The sequence below is a fragment of the Diabrotica undecimpunctata genome, chromosome 6 (genome assembly GCF_040954645.1).
Source record: "Diabrotica undecimpunctata isolate CICGRU chromosome 6, icDiaUnde3, whole genome shotgun sequence".
Classification (NCBI taxonomy): domain Eukaryota; kingdom Metazoa; phylum Arthropoda; class Insecta; order Coleoptera; family Chrysomelidae; genus Diabrotica; species Diabrotica undecimpunctata.
Window position 1 is genome coordinate 91,719,503 of NC_092808.1, and position 18,182 is coordinate 91,737,684.

At 32.2% G+C, this 18,182-nt stretch overlaps 2 protein-coding genes across 2 annotated transcripts in view; one reads left to right on the forward strand and one right to left on the reverse strand.

Annotated features, from left to right (window-relative positions):
• The window catches only part of LOC140443550 (coiled-coil domain-containing protein AGAP005037), a 1,206,743-nt gene that overhangs the window by 955,663 nt on the left and 232,898 nt on the right, over positions 1-18,182 (forward strand). The window lies entirely within an intron of this gene.
• Positions 1-18,182, reverse strand: part of LOC140443553 (C-reactive protein 1.1-like) — a 47,665-nt gene that overhangs the window by 2,733 nt on the left and 26,750 nt on the right. The window contains exons 3-4 of the mRNA XM_072534870.1: positions 16,354-16,459; positions 14,597-14,805 (exon numbers count right to left, since the gene is read on the reverse strand). Coding sequence (XP_072390971.1) covers positions 14,597-14,805; positions 16,354-16,459 — 315 coding nt within the window. The remainder of the gene's footprint in view (positions 1-14,596; positions 14,806-16,353; positions 16,460-18,182) is intronic.

Consider the following 18,182-nt stretch of genomic DNA (forward strand, 5'->3'; position numbering starts at 1 on the left):
AATAAATTGTTAACGCCAGTCATGGATGGTGCACCATCTGCACTCCCAGTTTAAATTTATCTGTGAATGCTGATATGCCGAATCAGCATTATCGCAACTTTATGGTGAAGAGATAGCATCATAATTATTTCGATCATGCACGTGTGGTGAGTCAGGATATTAGGCATTATTTTAGTTTCGATTATGTGGACTATTATCTTCTTTTTATTCTTGGGATTTTCAATTTATATTTTCCCATTTTCTTATATTTGCGTCTAATACAGTTCTCGTATTTTCTCCGTGAATCGCGATCGACTTCAAAAACTTTGGCGATCGACCGGTCGATCGCGATCGACTCTTTGAGCACCGCTGCAATAGATGATAACAAAAGAGATCTAAAATAAAGTCTGCAATAACGAACAGAATTTTTTGAGTGACCTGGAAAACAACTAGATGTAGTAGAATAGCTAGTAAAGAACGCAGTATTTTTTAATATTGGCTATAAAAATATGATTTTTTCTAATGCGAGAAACTAATTAAAAAATCCCCGGTAATGGTCACAAAAATGGGAACGCTCCAGGACCGTCGATGGTACCCACAAAACTGATTCAATATGATCTTGACAAACTATTTCAGCTATCGAATTATCTTTAATTGATTTTTAAGAAGGGAAGAGCTATCCCCAGAATGAAAAACTGCATATATCAGCAATCTATATAAGAATAAAGGTAACAGAAAGGATTGTACGAATTACCGAGGGCTTACCAACTCAAGCTGTAGGATGTACGAAAAGATAATTAACCCATTAACAGCCAAAGGTGCGTCTCCGCACTCTTTTAATTAATTTGTATTTTTTTTACATACTGCTAAAATACTTAGTACTCTGACATGTATTCACAAATATTCTAGCATGTTTGTTTTATCTTTATAACAATATATGTACTTGATTTTAAATAAAAAACTGTTTTACAATTTGTGAAACTACCACGATTTTTCAACTGTTTGACAACATCACGAAGACAATAATTTTTTATCGACTTTTTGACCCAACGAAGATATATGTTATGATAACATAGCTTCAAAATACTATTACGCTTTATTCTAAATTGCTTACTTGGATGAAACTTGGCCTAGAATTTTTTAATTTTGATTTAAATATTGAGGGTGTTCGTACGCACCCTTGGCGCATAACGGCATCAGTCAAGATTGATGGCCATCGCGACATCAACCGGTGGTCTCGGTCAGTTGTTTGTCAGTTACATCTGTACTGCAATTTGTAAGCACGTGTAATAGCTTTTTGTAACTGTGAGGTTGTTTATATTACATAAATAAGAACTAAATTTATTTGTTTGTTGCATATGAGGGAATATTCAAAGTGGTCTAAAGGTGAGATGTCAACTGTTTTTGTTTCAAAATTATCTGTCTAGCCTTAAATTCGGTTTTTTCTATCACAGTCAATATGAGTCAACCAAGTACTTCTGAAATGTCGTTTGACCAAAGCCAGAAGTGAGCATTCGGACCTTTGACTGCAGAGGAGATGTATGATCGAACACGACCTTTAAGTACTAAGGAATTAATTGCATGTCGAAGAAGATTCAGATATAGAGAATACAGATGAAGTAGAAGTTACATATATCCCTCCTAATGTTGATGAAATTTCTGATGACAAAAACCTAGATGATAACCTCATTCAAGAAGATAATATTGATGCAGAAATTGCTGACACATATTAAATTTACGTTCCGACAGCAAATGATTCTAAAGAAGATGATATATCACTCAGTAAAATTCTCAATAAAATGCGAAAACCTAATCAAAATAAATCGAAAATTTTACCAAAATGGAAAACAAACAACACTCCAGCATTCTCGACTCATCCTGAAAGTGATAACAATCGTTTATTAGAGAACATCAAAGTCAGCCATGGAGGAAAGTCACCCATCGAAATATTTTCATTATTTTTCGATGATGAAGTCACAGGCCAGATTATACATTTTTCAAATACTTATGCAGCACAAAACAATTGTCACGAATTCGATATAAATGAAGCTGAACTGAAACGCTTTATAGGTATCTGCATATTATCGGGTTATAATACTTTGCAACAATGTGACATATATTGGTCGAAAGATGAAGATAAGGAAATAGCCATTGTGAGGGAAACCATGTCTAGAAATAAATTTTGATCAATCAAACAAAATATTCATTTGGCTGATAATACTCAATTAGACAAAGATAATAAATTTGCTAAACTTACTCCTATCTTTCATATAATGAATATAAAATTTTAGAATTTGGTATATTCGAACAAAACCGTTCAATAGACGAGGAAATGGTACTATATTTTGGACGTCATTTATGCAAGATGTTCATTTAAGGAAGATGTAAGATTTGGATTTAAATTATGGTGTCTTTGTTCACATACAGGTTATTTATACAAATTCATACCATATGGAAAACAACATAACAATTGTGATTCGGGTAATAGTTTGGGAACGAAGGTAGTTTTAGAGTTATTTTCTGTAGTTGACAAACCCCAAGAGCATCGAGTCTTTTTCGACAATTTATTTTCTTCTTATGCTCTTTTTGCGATACTGCAGGATCTAGACTTCTTTGCCACAGGTACTATAAGAGAAAACTGCACTGCAAAGTGTCCATTACAGAATAGCAAAACGTTGAAAAAAAAGGCACGGGGAACATTCGAGTCTGCATTTGATACTGTGTCTAAAGTTTTACGTGTGAGATGGAATGATAATTCTGCTGTTACGGTAATAACAAATACCTGCACATTACTACCTCTTGTTCAAACAGAATGATACAGTCGGAAAGAACACAAAAATATTCTCGTATCTCAGCCTAATATAGTAGCCGAATACTATATGTTTATGGGTGGTGTGGATATGCACGATAATGGCATTGCTAATTACCGAATCAGAATAAGAGGGAAGGAATGATGGTGGCCTGAATTTTATTGATAGCACAGTCGTAAATAGCTGGGAAATTTACAATATTGCAAATGCTAGTAAAATTTCACAATTACAATTTTGATCACTTCTAGCTGTATCACTTATGAAATTTGAACGTTGTGCTGAAATAGTGAATACAGAAGTGGCTGCTCACTCGGGTCGTGGACGATTAGAAGGCACGATACAAGTGCACGAAAGAAATGTAGGTTATGCAAAAGTCATATGCACAAAATGTAAAATTCATCTCCATCCCGAATGTTTCGAGTCGTTTCATACAAAATAATAATTATGTTTTATATATAACAGTATTGGCCAAGGGTGCATACACGCAAAAAAATTCGGAAAAATTATTGTTTTTCATTGCTTGGCCGTTATAATGGGTTAAAAGTCGAATTGAAGATTGTTGTGAAGATGTCGAAGATCATAGTGGCTTTCGTGTTCGCCTGTCTTGTATAAACAATGTGTTCTGTTTAAAAGAATAATACAATAGTGCTTGGAATACAATTTGGAGGTCATACATGGTATTTAATGACCTTCAACAAAAGTTGTTGTAAAAGAGTTGTACAATGATCTGACAAGTTCAATAAAGGTTGGATAGAAACTGACAAAAAAAAATAAAGGACTTCACCAAGACTGCCACATTACACCTACGATCTTTAAGATTTATTTGGGGGGATTATGGATATTTGAAAAAGTACATGTGAACCTTTATTTATGAACCTATGTTTTTGTAATTAATTACCGTTTGTACAATTTAAACCTTAATATAGTCAAACTGGTTTCTTGCGTTGCTAAAATATTCGACAACAGCGTATATATTTTAACCTTTACGACAATCATTTTCTGCTGGCTAATGCATTGTTTTAGCCATTGACTTGTCTGTACATAGTTGTACAGATTTGTCACTTACTAATTTATCCAAGCCTTTCATTTCCATACTATGCATTAGATTATCGTTGTTTTTAACTGTCCAATATTCAATCCCATCAATACTAGGCTTACCACAATCATCAACCAAAATATATTGAGGTACTTTGGACACATTACCAGACGAATAGAAGGCATGGAGAGGTTGGTGGATGAAGGCAAGGCAAAGAACTCGAGGAAGATCGCCACTCCGATGGTCAGACCAAATAAAGTGCGCTACCGGTTACTCTCTGTCTGATGCAGCACACAAGATAGAGAAGAATGGATAGCAACCATTCGTCAAATGCCATAACTTCATCACATCCTTACGAATGATAAAGGATAGAGGAGGAGGATTCAATCCCATAAATCATAAATGATGTTACGAAAGTCTTTTGATATTTATCTTGCAGTATCAGGGGTTTCTCTTACACAACACATCAATCCCTTTCCTTTATTTTGTTCAGCCTGCTTTAAGTATACCGTCTTCAACAATTTATATATTTCTTATCCTAGTGAAATAATATTTATCATAGATACCTAAACGTATTTTTTTATAGTTATTTTATCATCCAGAATATGATATGATCCAGAACGAATCGTAGATAAATATATACACTGAGTTCTACTCTACTCTCATACGAAATATATCAGTTTCTCAGACACCTCTTATAAAAATGTTTGTTATTTCATAATACATGTTTCACAATTTTCATATACTCACCGGGAAATAATTTGTTTTAATAAGAAGCACAAAACATCTTATATATACTCCTATATATACTTTTTTATCTTTCATTTACTATATGCAATCAATAAAGCATTTGGTCTACACATAAAATGTATAAAATAAGTTGGATTTATTATCCAGTGATACCACTATTCACTGGTCTATTTGATGAAAATTAATTCTCCAGTTGAAGTTAGCGTTAAATAAACTAGACCTGTAGAGATATATCGTACTATATAAAAGTTCTAATGGTTTAAGTCTATTTTTTCTTCTGGTCTGCTCAATATTTTCCAGCTGGTGTACTAGAATAGTATTAGTTTTTTTATGTAATATTTTCGACTGGAAGTATTCAAGTATTTCTTGATTTCTCGTGGCATACGTATCATATACGTTTCTAAGATCAACGAATAAATTATGGATATGGATGAATGCGGTACGTCCCTTCTTACACTTTTTCCCGCATTTTGTCCCGTGGGACGAGACTAGCGCTTTGTTCCGCGGGACGTCCCGCATGTACCGCAAAAACTGCACATTTGTTACTATCGGAATGATGTAGTAATTAAAGTAATACAAGTATATACATTCTATTTGCAACGTAAAAATATTTATAGAAATTATCAGTATCAGAGCCATTTAAAAAAAAAATAAAAAGATCTGAACAAAGAAGATTACGATATCAATCTACATGCAAGACCGTCGGAATTAAGAACCCATAAGGAGTTGTATTCGATGTTCCGACTAGATGGAACTCGACGTTTATTATGATAAAGCACGCTTATTGAAATTAAAACTGACCTTACTTTCTTTCGTGACAGTAATCTAAAATTAATTGTGGCTTATTCCCATTAAAATAGTTATTAAAATTAGTATTATTTGGAATCCAAGAAGCAGAATGGAATTTACCAAAAACGAATAGAAGGTTTCTAAAAAAACTGCGGAAAATTATAGACTAAGGTACTAGTAGGAGAAAAGTATATCATGCTTCCCAGTGTAGTCATATACATAAATTTATTACTTGACTACCTCGACAACAAAATATTAGAAATTAATACTGACCAAAAGAATAACGAAAGAAGTTCAATTTGAAAAACTCTGAAATACTGCTATAAAACAAATTGGTTGTACTGTATTTCTCTAGTAATCGATATTCGCCACAAATCGGAAACTTTTGGTTTATCGGAATGCGGCTGTTTCTTCAAACAAGCAACCGACAATTATATACCTAAAAACTATGAAAAAAAAGAGCATCAATCTGGAAGCAACAAACAAGGAGGTTGGATCTTCTTCTTGGTCTTTTAGTAGCCAGGACGATCTCAACATTTTCTCACTGTGCAAAAAGAGGGTGCGCCTTAATGCAAACTGGATCGATATCTAGCAGAAGAACTAAAAGAAAGAAACAAGAAAGATGAGCATCTTATCTTGATGTAAAGATAACCAGGGTAAGTTTTCTAGCATGGATCGTTTTACCAGGAATCTTCTATCAATTCCAGCTATGTCCGTCCCAGCAGAAAGACTTCTCGTCAGAGCCAGCTTGACTATGAAGAAATAAAGTATTTAGCTCAGCGAGGATTCAATGGCTGCGATTGTTTGTGTCCACTAATGGATAAAAGATAAAATATTTTTTAACTTAATTAATATACAAGATTCATAATACAAGTATACTTCTAGGGATGTATAAATTTAGATTTGCAAAATAAATGGCTATTGAAATCTGTACTTGTTTTGTTCAAGTGTGGCTTGTGACTCTATTATATATACAGTGTGTCTGTCTAATTAAGTCTGCACCAAATGTGACTTTATTGTTAGTTTTATGCGATTTTCAGTCTAACCAAAAGTAATAATTAATAAAAAAAATTAATTAAATTAGAAGATGGAGTATCTTGTACCTCCCACACCTGGTCTAAGTTTTTCGAAATATACGACAGTAAAACATTACAAACTTCTAATCGAATTTTTGCGTTAGTGATCCTGTATAGTATAGGTCTAAAACAATTTAAACGGGAGAAACTCGAAACATATACAGGGTGAGTCATGAGGAACTTTACATACTTCTACCATATGTAGAGTCCCTCAGGGAGCATATCATGTGGCCACTAAAAAATGTCAACTCCTCTTCTTTATTAATTAACAGGGTGATTTGTGTAATTGACCATTTATTTCATTTTACTGTAGTGTTTATACGGCTGATTTGATTTTTTTAATTTTTGCATGATACAGTACACTACTATCAAGCATTCGACTGGTATTAGCTAAACTAAAAAATTCCAGGACTGGCTTTGGAAAAATTAATTTAGGGATTCGTATTAAATATTACACCCTGTATAATTTTTTTTTTAAAATGCAATAAGTGATTTTCAAACTACATAAATAGCCAATGAAAACGACATATGCGACAATGTTGTTGCACTTTTATTAAATTTTTAGTGAACGATCAAATCTTACCAAAAATAGAACAACCATAATGAAGTATCAAATTATAAGGTATTAATTTAAACAAATAAATTTCAAACATTTTAATTAAAATGAGTTCCTACAACATAATCTAATACGTAGAAAATTAACATCTTTACTGCACTTTGTATTATCTCTACGATAGAATCAATTGTTTTTCAATTTTAAATTTTTACTCATAGATCGTATTGGGGCATTATTTTCGATAAATAATAAATTAAATTGATTAAAAAGTCAAACCTCTTGTATGTGTTAGTTTTTGTTGATTGTAAATGATTAAAATTTTATGTCAAATAATAATACATTGCATCAACTGTACTAAATAAAAATAAATCTAAAAAAGTTTAAAATGAAGGTTGGCGTTGACCGTTTGACGTTTCTTGATATTTTATACCCATTGTCATTATTGTCATTATCGATTGTTATTTATGTATACAAGAATACATATTTCTTCTGTCATATCTACGTTAAGTACATTGTGTTAGTTTTGGTAGAGCTTTTGTTACTTTCGTTCAAAATGCCATATCAGTTTTCGACCACAGAATATGCAGACATAATATTTGTTTATGGATTCTGTAATGGGAATGGTAGGGCTGCTAGTAGAGAATATCGCAGGAGATTTCCTAATCGTCGAACTCCCAGTCATCCAATATTTGGGTCAGTTTTTAATTATTTGCGAGAAAATGGCACTTTTCCTAGTGGAACAACAGAGCGACATGTAGATGAAGCGCAGGAAGATGACATTATGGACGCCGTTACTATGAAACCTACAATAAGCACTAGACAAGTAAGTCGAGAACTCAATGTTACTCAATCAAAAGTAAGTAGAGTCTTACAAAAAAATAATCTATACCCATATCACATTCAAATGGTTCAGCGACTACATGCTGGAGATGAGATCGATAGGTTGGAATTTTGTAGATGGATTAACAATAATCGACCAACGCTATACAGGACACTATTTACAGATGAAGCCCAATTTACCAGAGACGGGATAAATAATTCACGAAATTCACATGTGTGGGCAGAAGAAAATCCCCATGCTATTCGAGAACGTCGTTCTCAGTTAAGGTTTTCGGTTAACGTGTGGATTGGTGTCATAAATAACCAATTAGTAGGTCCTCACTTTTTTGATGGTCCTTTAACAGGGTAGGTCTATTTGAACTTTCTACAAAATATTTTGCGGAATTTGCTTGCCAACGCGAACGTTGCTATCCGAGGAATGTATTTTCAGCATGATGGGGCACCCCCACACTTTTTACTGGCAGTGAGACAACATCTCTATAATGTTTATGGCAACAGGTGGATAGGACGTGCAGGTCCTATTTCGTGGCCTTCAAGATCCCCTGATTTCAATCCCGTTGATTACCCTATTTGGGGACGATTGAAGCAACTAGTTTACGCAGTGAATATTAATAACCGACAACAATTAATTGATAGAATTATACATTGATGTAATACTATTAGAAACGATCCCCAGTGTATCCGTAATTCAATACGTCAATTAACAATTCGGCAACAAAAAGTGTACAGGCTGCAGGGTTCCATTTCGAAAATCTATTTTGAATTATTTTTATTTTGTTACCATTATTGTATCTTTTCCAGTTTTAATTTATGGGTTTTTATTCTAGTTTTTTTTTTTAAATTGTTCTTCGTTATTGTTAGTAGTTACTGTTTTTTGTTGTGCAGTGACTCAGTTTATCATTTCAATTAAAATGTTTGAAATTTATAACATTTGTTTAAATTAATTACCTTATAATTTGATACTTCATTATGGTTGTTCTATTGATCGTTCACTAAAAATTTAATAAAAGTGCGACAACATTGTCGCATATACAGGGTGTCATATTTAATACGAATCCCTAAATTAATTTTTCCAAAGCCAGTCCTGGAATTTTTTAGTTTAGCTAATACCAGTCGAATGCTTGATAGTAGTGTACCGTATCATGCAAAAATTAAAAAAATCAAATGAGCCGTATAAACACTACAGTAAAATGAAATAAATGGTCAATTACACAAATCACCCTGTTAATAAATAAAGAAGAGGAGTTTGACATTTTTTAGTGGCCACATGATATGCTCCCTGAAGGACTCTACATATGGTAGAAGTATGTAAAGTTCCTCATGACTCACCCTGTATAAATTTTTACGTAACACATTTTACAGGAATAGGTACCACTTGTAGAAACTGAGGTAAATATTAAATTGGTCTAATAATATAATTTTGCTGTTTTATTCTTAAAACAATTCATAAAAACAAAATATGCTCAGAAAAAGTATAGATATTCAATTTGTCTTTATACCATGATTATAAAAATGTATATATATTTATAAAATATTATTTAAGTTAGCTTTTCGTGACAGGGGGACGTTCTGCAGGACACGGGACGGGACAGTGTACATAGCTGCGGACTGGAGGCAGGACGAGACAATTGGAAAAATACAGGACATAAGACGGGACAAAAGCCTGTTGCGCCCCGTGTAAAACTCTAATTGTAGACAATATGAACGTCAGCTTCTTTATTTCTTTATTTTCGGTTAACTTCTTTATAATAAAAACTGCATTATCTGATATTTTTATGATTACTAAGTAGTTATGACAGTATAATTTGGATATTGCTAAAAATCCCTCCACACATCGCTCCTTTAGGAATACAATATATTTTATTGTTTTAACAGTGCCACCAACAAATACTGAAAAAATGTTATAGTAGGGACATTAAAAAATAATTATTATAAAGATAAAAATTAACTAATTATTTTTGTTACAGTTTTTCATGAGATTTAGATTTTCATGAGATTCATAAATCATATTCATGAAATTTCGCTGTAAATAACTTGAAAATTGTCGGTATTAAAGAAAGCGTGTTATCTATAAATAGTTCCTAAACTTAATATACCTAAACAATAATCAGTAGATTTAAGGAACTACATTCTTGCAGAACATTCTGTATTATATCATAACTAATTAAGATAAATAAAGGAGGCTAATTAAGAGAGATAAAGCGGAATAATTATATAGCTTTTACTGATGCTGATAATTTTTACACGGTAATTATTATCAAACTAATTCATGGCCGCCTTACTTTCCTTTATAAAATTTGTATTATCGCTTTTTTATGTAAATTTGGTGAAAAGCTTACTTATCAGTATAATAGCACCTATTTTCAAAAACAGGGGTAATATAGAACAATGCACAAACTACAGGGTCATAAAACTACTTAGTGACACCCTGAAAATATGGAACAGGGAGAAAAAAGAGAGAAGTGGAGAGAAAGAAGAAGAGAGAGAGAGAAAGATAGTAATTGATAGACGGATGTATAAAGAAACCGAAATATTTCCAACCCTTGAATTTTTGCAAGGCGGGTCAATAACAGATACTACTTTTATTACAAGGTAACTGACGAGCAAAGACGAATAAAGTAACAAACACACATATGATATTCATTGATCTTAAAAAGACATATGATAGAGTACCTCGGGAGATTCTGTGGTGGGCACACAATAAGAAAGGAGTCTTCTTCTTATTTGAAAACTGTTGCACCAAAGATTTCTATGGATGATCCCATCTCCTCGGGTCTTTCAGCCATGAGTTCTCGCGTCCTCCAACTGATATTTTGCCCTGCACTTTACCTTCCGATATGATTTGGAGTAATTCATATCTTTCACATCTTAACATATGACCCAAGTATTGTATTTTTCTGTCTTTGATTATGTTGAGTAATTCTTTTAGAATAAATTCAGACTTCAGAATAAATAATAGTGATGTTAAGACGCAACCTTGTCGCACTCATCGTCGTATTCGTATATCTTCGGATGTTGTGTGCTCTATTCCAATTGTTGCCGTTTGGTGCCAATATAGTTCTGAGATAATTCGCAAAAAAGGAGCCCCGGTAAATATGTTAAGATTGTGAGAGACATGTATGAGGAAGTAATAACTATTGTTAGGACGGGTGTGAGAGAGACTGTCAAATTTCATATGAAAGTAGGATTACACCAGGGCTCGGTGTTTAGTGCTTACTTATTCTCATTAGTGTTGTATGAGATAACAGCGAAACTACAGGCTAACATTTCCTGGTACTAATGATATAGTGATTATTGTACGCTAAGGGTGTAGGAAATAGTGAAAGGGGTATAGAACAAAAACTGGAACACTGAAGGCAAGCTCTTAAGAAAAGAGTTTTAAAAGTAAGTAGGACAAAAACGGAGTATTTGGAATGTGCATTTAAATATGAAGTTACTAAAAATAAAATAATCATTTTAGACGGCGAAATTATTGTGACAAGTAATAATACCTATAAAATAGGTATTACAGAGTAATGGGGAAATAGTTCGAGATGTATGCAGTAGATTTGGGGTTGGATGAATGAACTGAAAGGATGCGAGTTGCGCATTCTGTGACTGAAAGATTACAATGAAATTTAAGGAAAAAAGTTATAAAACTACCATAAGAGCATTTACGATGTTGGGCAGTTACAAACAAAGAGGAACAACAAATGCATGCGACGGGAATGCTCAGGTGGATGAGTGGAGTGACAAAAAATGAAAAAATTAAGAATAAGTATATTAGGGAAGTCTAGGAGTGGCAATTGATACCAAAACAAGAGAGCATAAGTTAAGATGGTTCGGACATGATCAACGTTGGTAAAGGGGATTGATAATTATGACCCAAAATAGAAACTTATGGTGAAATGTAATTAGTAAAGCCAACTCGAAGTTAATGGTCCAAGTTGTAGAGAAAAAAAGTGCATTTATTAGTGAAATTTTAACAACAACACAGCGTTATAAAGAGCAATGTATGGAGTAACGTCCAAGTGTAAGCAACCCCAAACTGTTGGTTATAATTTTTAATACTGTTGGTATATAATGGTTAGCGAAATTATAATTATATTTTTATATAGTTATTATTATTGTCATAATTAAGTGATGTCTGGCTGCCAAAGCCATTTTTCAGAAAAAAAAGTGATGTCTAATAAATTTTCTCCCGAGGAATATGAAAGACTAGTGTAGTATTACAAATTGTAAGACAGTTTCAAATAAATCCCTGTAAAGTCCAAAATATTCTCGAAATTTTTACCTCGTTTTGAAACAATATTTTTTCGACTGTTAATTTAAAAGCACCTTCTGTACTAAAACATTAAAAATTTTCTTTTATTTAAATTTGATATTACCAACTCTTCTTCTTGCTGCCCTTCTTCGAGTATCAAAAATTATTGCGTTAAGTTTGGAAGAATTCATTTTTTTAAACGTACCATCGTTAAGAGAACTAATTGTTAAAGTAAAACTAATTTTTAAAATTGTTTTTAGCGCGACAGAATAAATGAATACGAACTAATCTAACAAACCGACTCATCCAAAACTGCCGTGAGTCGAGTACAACAGATTCTACTGTACGTGTATGTCGTGCGCTGCGCACTGTTCTAACAAATCGTAGCTCTACTCATATTTTTTGACTATAAATATCAGTTTTTTTCAAAAGAAACCATAAAAACATTTGCTGACTTTACATCGTTGGCGTGAAGAGAAATATGTATTTCAGTAAATTTTTAATCTACATAAATATTGCAAATATCGATTTTTAACTCAAGAATGGTAAATCTAATGGTAACTTTTCCTTCAGGCGTCTCGTTTGTTGACGTATAGTCCAATAAATTTAATGCTAACATTATTTATTTGGGTGGTTGTCTAATCGTAAATATTTATCACTCACTCACAGTTGGCACTTATAGGTCTTTTAATATGTCTTTGAGGCTTAAAAATCATTGCGCATCAGTTATTGCTCGTAACACCTTGTTTTGAAATGATTAAAATTTTTAGATTTTTTTAGATGTAGATTTTTTAAACAAATTAAACTCCACTTCTATTGGTCGTAAAATACTTTTTTTTAATCTTTTTCTTGACTTCAGCTTTAAGCATCAATCATTTTAAAGTGTTTTACACTTTTTGCCATCTAAGTACTACATGCAGGGATGTGAATTATCTGAATTAACTGAAGTCAGAAATATATACAGGCTAGCCCTTAACATAAAATTTATGACAATTAGTAAACATTAAATTTTAAACGCACAACTAATACTTAAGCACCAGAGCAAGTAGCTGATTGGATCATTTAACATACTAGATTTAATAAAATCAAAAATGACCGTCTACTGAAATGCTACATATTAACAGTTCTCTTTTGCGGAATGGAGGCACGGTCATTAACTGTGTCAACTATAAATCGGCTCGAGGCTTTTGAGATATGCTGTTATAGATGTATATTACGTATATTCTAGGTTACCAATGTGGAAGTACTGTGCAGAATGGGGAAGAAGATAAAACTCAAAAGTTAGATCTGGGACACATAATGAGAAATAAAAAACATTATGGTAATGTCGAATTGATTATCCTTCTTTAAGTTCCATGTTTATTATCAATTGACTATGATCATATTTATAAGGTCTTGGAATATTTCACTATGAGCTCCTGCGCGAAATAGTTCTTCAGCTGTCATATCGCTGTGTTGTCTAATATTGCTTATCTAAAATAGCTTTTTACACCCTATCAATATTTTACCTTTCAGTCCAATAAGGCAAAGTAAATGCTATTACTCTAAATATGTGTCCAAAATTCTCCGCTTTTCTTGCCTTTATGATTGTCAGCAGCTGACGTTCAGTGTCTACTATTCTAAGAACACTCTCATTGGAGTGTGCGGGATACTTTTCAAACAATTCTAATTTTTTCAACGTTGTTACTTTTAAAATCCATGTGTAACAACCCTAAAATAGGATGTGGTCAATTTTTTACATGCGAAAAATCATGCCATTTCTTCGCTGTATTAATAACTATCATTCTTCACCTCAATTATAAAATTATTACCCTAGGCCAACTCTTGATAATACTTCCTACTACTACTTCAACTCCACCCCATTAGACGTACAGACAGTTGTAAGATAGCAAACCGAAAGACGTACTCTCCCACTCTCGCCTACTGAGTTTCGCTAGCAGCAGACGTACTTTCTCTTCCATTTTGACTATCGTTAGCAACAGACGTACGCTCTCTTGCCTGTTGACTATCACTGGCAAGGCACGTATTCTCTCTACTGTTGACTGCCGGTAGCAATATACATTCTCTCTCTCTCTCTTTCCCACTTATATTTAAGCGAAAAATACCGCGAATCCTCTTTTATTAGAAATAGAAATTTTTGTTATTAGATAATAGAAATTCAGTTACTGACGATAAGGTTTTGGATTTGAGTAATGAGCTAAACAAAATACAAACAACAAAAAAAGCTAGTCTAATATGATACAGTAATGTTATTAATTTTTAAACTATGTCATATTTTAACTGTATTAAAAACAGATGAAAAAACTTTCCCCGATGTGTAGGCAAAGCTAACAAGTCTAATATTAATACCTATTTAAGGTATTTTTGTAAAGCTATAGAGTAAAGATATTTCGTTGCTGGAAACAATGATTAGGTTCAGAATTTAATCGAAAAAACTCAATTTCAAAATTCAGAATAATTGGATTAATTTACGAAAATAAACGATAGCTTTTACTTTTTACATATATTGTTACTCGCCTTTGGTACCGATCCAGTAGATTTAAGCTTTCCATTTATATATAATGACCATGCAGCTTGAAACGATGACCACGATTGGCATATATGATACCATCGATTTTCAATAAAATTTGACGGAAATTCAAAAATGGGTACACCACTTATTTCTAAATTAATGCTTTTTCCATATGAAGCTATCCACACACGTATAAGACTTTCTTCTTCATTTTCTAAAAGAAAAAAAAAACATTTTTAAAAATTGAAATGTTTCAGAAATAGGAAAGAATCTACTATGTTTTACTAATATTTTGTTACAGCAACCAAAAATTATTTAAATACTGTTTTATAGGTGATTATTTTATATTCATATTTATTATTTTTATTAATTTTTTTTAATGGCTTGATATTAAATTCAGTCGACAATTGGTGTAGTAAAAGTTATGTTAACCGAAATTTTACTATAGACAGTGTTTTACGATATTTAAAAAACAACGTGTTAGATCTATCACTACATGTATAGATAATGATTAACATTAATATTTTCATTTTATATGGTGAAAGAATAAAAAAATAAAACTTAAGAACCAAAATAATTTTTATTAGATACATACATAGTTATCAGTAGATATTTTTTTATACATATAGCTTATACGTAAATTGCTAGACTATAAAAGAAAAAAATTGGTAGCTTTTAATTTAATATTATTGTACCATCAAGAAAGCAAGAGTTTCTTCTAGAGCCCTTACAGAGACATTGACTCAGATTCAGCAACCCCTTTGGTAGTCTTACGTTGCTATGTATGGTATCTGTTATTAACTTTAACATCACACCAACTTTTTAACCAATATGTAATAATTAACAAATTTTGTACCATTTTAAGGGTTTTTTACCCCCATATTTAGTGACGTCTCATGTAGACATTATAAATGGACTGATGACGGAATAGTTAGACTAATTTATCTAGTAAGATGGACTAGTAAATCTAGTAAGGCTAGTAATGACTATTAGTAAGTCCGAAAACGTCCTGTTGTGATGTAGCCCGAAAGTATCTTTTTAATTACATACCTTTTATAAATCCTTTTTAAATAAAACTTTTGTGATTTATGGTATATAGCCAACTACAGAAATTTAATTTTCCTTGTGGATGTTAACTAATATATTTTGAGTGACTGTGAATATAATAAAATAGGTAAATGTGGTCGTTGATATCACTAGAAGAAAGGCACCATTAGACTAAGAAGTTTTACTGCAATTAGTAAGGTATATTGTGGTTGTCTTTACATTATAATATAGGACATATAGTTTGTCTGCGAGTATTAATAGATGTGTATGCTTTGGGTAGCTTAATAATTCTGGGACCAGGGATATCTCGTCTTTGTAGGAACGTTCCCATCAGACGATATCAATATATTTATAATTTTGGTAAATATTCTCCAAGACTTAAAATAGAGATACGTTGTATATGTAGTTTTTATAAAAAATTAACATTAAAAAAAGATAGCTGATAAAAACGAAGGAACGGTTTTGTATTTATTGTGGTGCTTTTCAGTTAAGTAACTGAGATATTCTTTATGTATGTATATTTTATATCCGCGTCATTAGACAACTTTATGGTTCCCACCGCTCATATTTTTCTTCCGACCAGTTTAGCAATTTAAAAAATATGGAATTATAGTTACAGTTAGCAGTAATCTCATAAATTATACGAGAAGGACATTAATACCCAATTAAAAATGAATTATTGCATTTTATGAATGAAACCTAAAGATATACTTACTGGAGTAGGATAAAATAGGATGATTATGCGTCAGATTATGACTTCTCAACCAAATACAAAATGTGTAGTCGGTTATTGGAGGTACATCGGTAATATATTTTAAGAACTGAAACAAAATTAAATACGTTAGTAATTTATTTTGCGATATTTTTATTTTATTGTTCTGCTTCTCAATTTTACGTAGAACAATTACGTCATAATTAACTTTCACAATATAACTAACAAACTTTAACAGAAAAATTACTTTATTTTATTCGACTTACTGCACGTTTTCTAACAAATTTATTGTCCAGTTCGTTTGGCATATTTAGTATTATGCCACTTGGCTTTGCTTTGCCATCTTTACTTATTTATATTATATAGATATATGTTTATGATTTATATATATATATATATATATATATATATATATATACATTAAACCTAGAGCTAAGATTAATACTATTACAGGAATTAATAATAATATTAATAATCTGGATTGAACAGTGTCGACTATGATTGCGCCGAGCTTTCGACATCCTCTTCGATGTCTTCTTCAGGGCTTCCGCGGTCTCAGTCTCCTGAGCTCCCAGACCCTATTACACTGATCACTAACCAATGTATTACTGGTGCTGGGAATAGAGGAGGGTTCATTTATACCATCGATGGTGACATGGTATGGGTGGAAGTTGCCGTGACGGTTGGCGTGGGGATTGGCGCGGAGGTTGGCGCGAACATTTCTGACGGCCCTCTATGACCCTCTATTGCCCTCTATTACGCGCCTCACTTCGTTCGGCGCGTAATATCGGGCGCGTCAAGAAAAGTCATGCTTCTCCGCCTCATAAAGTAATATACTATTACGATAAAACTTTCTTTTTCCGGTTTTATATATGAAGGTAGTGACGTTATATTCCGAAATAATAACGAATGAAGGTAGTGACGTATTTTTAAACTGCATCTGATACTTGCTGTTAGGTGGATTTGTTATTTGCACTAGGTACAAACAGTGGGGTATATACAAACTCGAGACGAAAAACCCACCTACAATAGCAGAAAATGTCAACATATTCTAAAAATATATTCCTGGAAAACAAAAGTGTAAGTCGTTTTCTAAAATTTTGTAAAAGTGACTTTTTACTAAATTTTATAAGAGTAAAAATATTATTGTTATTACATAAATAACAAATACGTTACGGTTATGGAAGACTGGTACTGTCAGTCTAGTATTTATATAATGAAATATTCATTAATAACTATAAAGTATAAGGATATATATTATAGGATACTTCTGTATGGACTGTCGCAAACGTAAAAAATGTGCTTGTATATTTTCTGTGGTGCGTTTTCTAGCGCGTTCTATTTTAACTCAGAATTATAAGTCAAACTTGGGATTAATTTATCATCCGTTTATCCTCACATGCATTAAAAAACTTTTTCTTCCATCACTCTGGAAATTGCACTGGGAACTTCCAGATAGTAACTAAGTTCATATTTCTTGTGAATAAGGGTGAAAATACGAGCATTGTACAGAATAATATGGTCCATTAATCAAGTCTACTATGGCTCCGGAAACGTTTTTTGGTCAGCATTTGTTAGTCGTTTCGTAACAAATTAAAACTACTAAAACATAATGTCAGATATAAACAGGATGATCTGCGAATTTTGGTTATAACAAAATTATTATTAAATTTTGAAAAATTGGCTTAAACGAATAGTAAAAGTAATGGAGAATATTAAAAATATTTTTGAACGGAGCAATATTGTTTTATTTTTTTTAATTATATATATATATATATATATATATATATATATATATATTTATACATATATATATATATATATATATATAT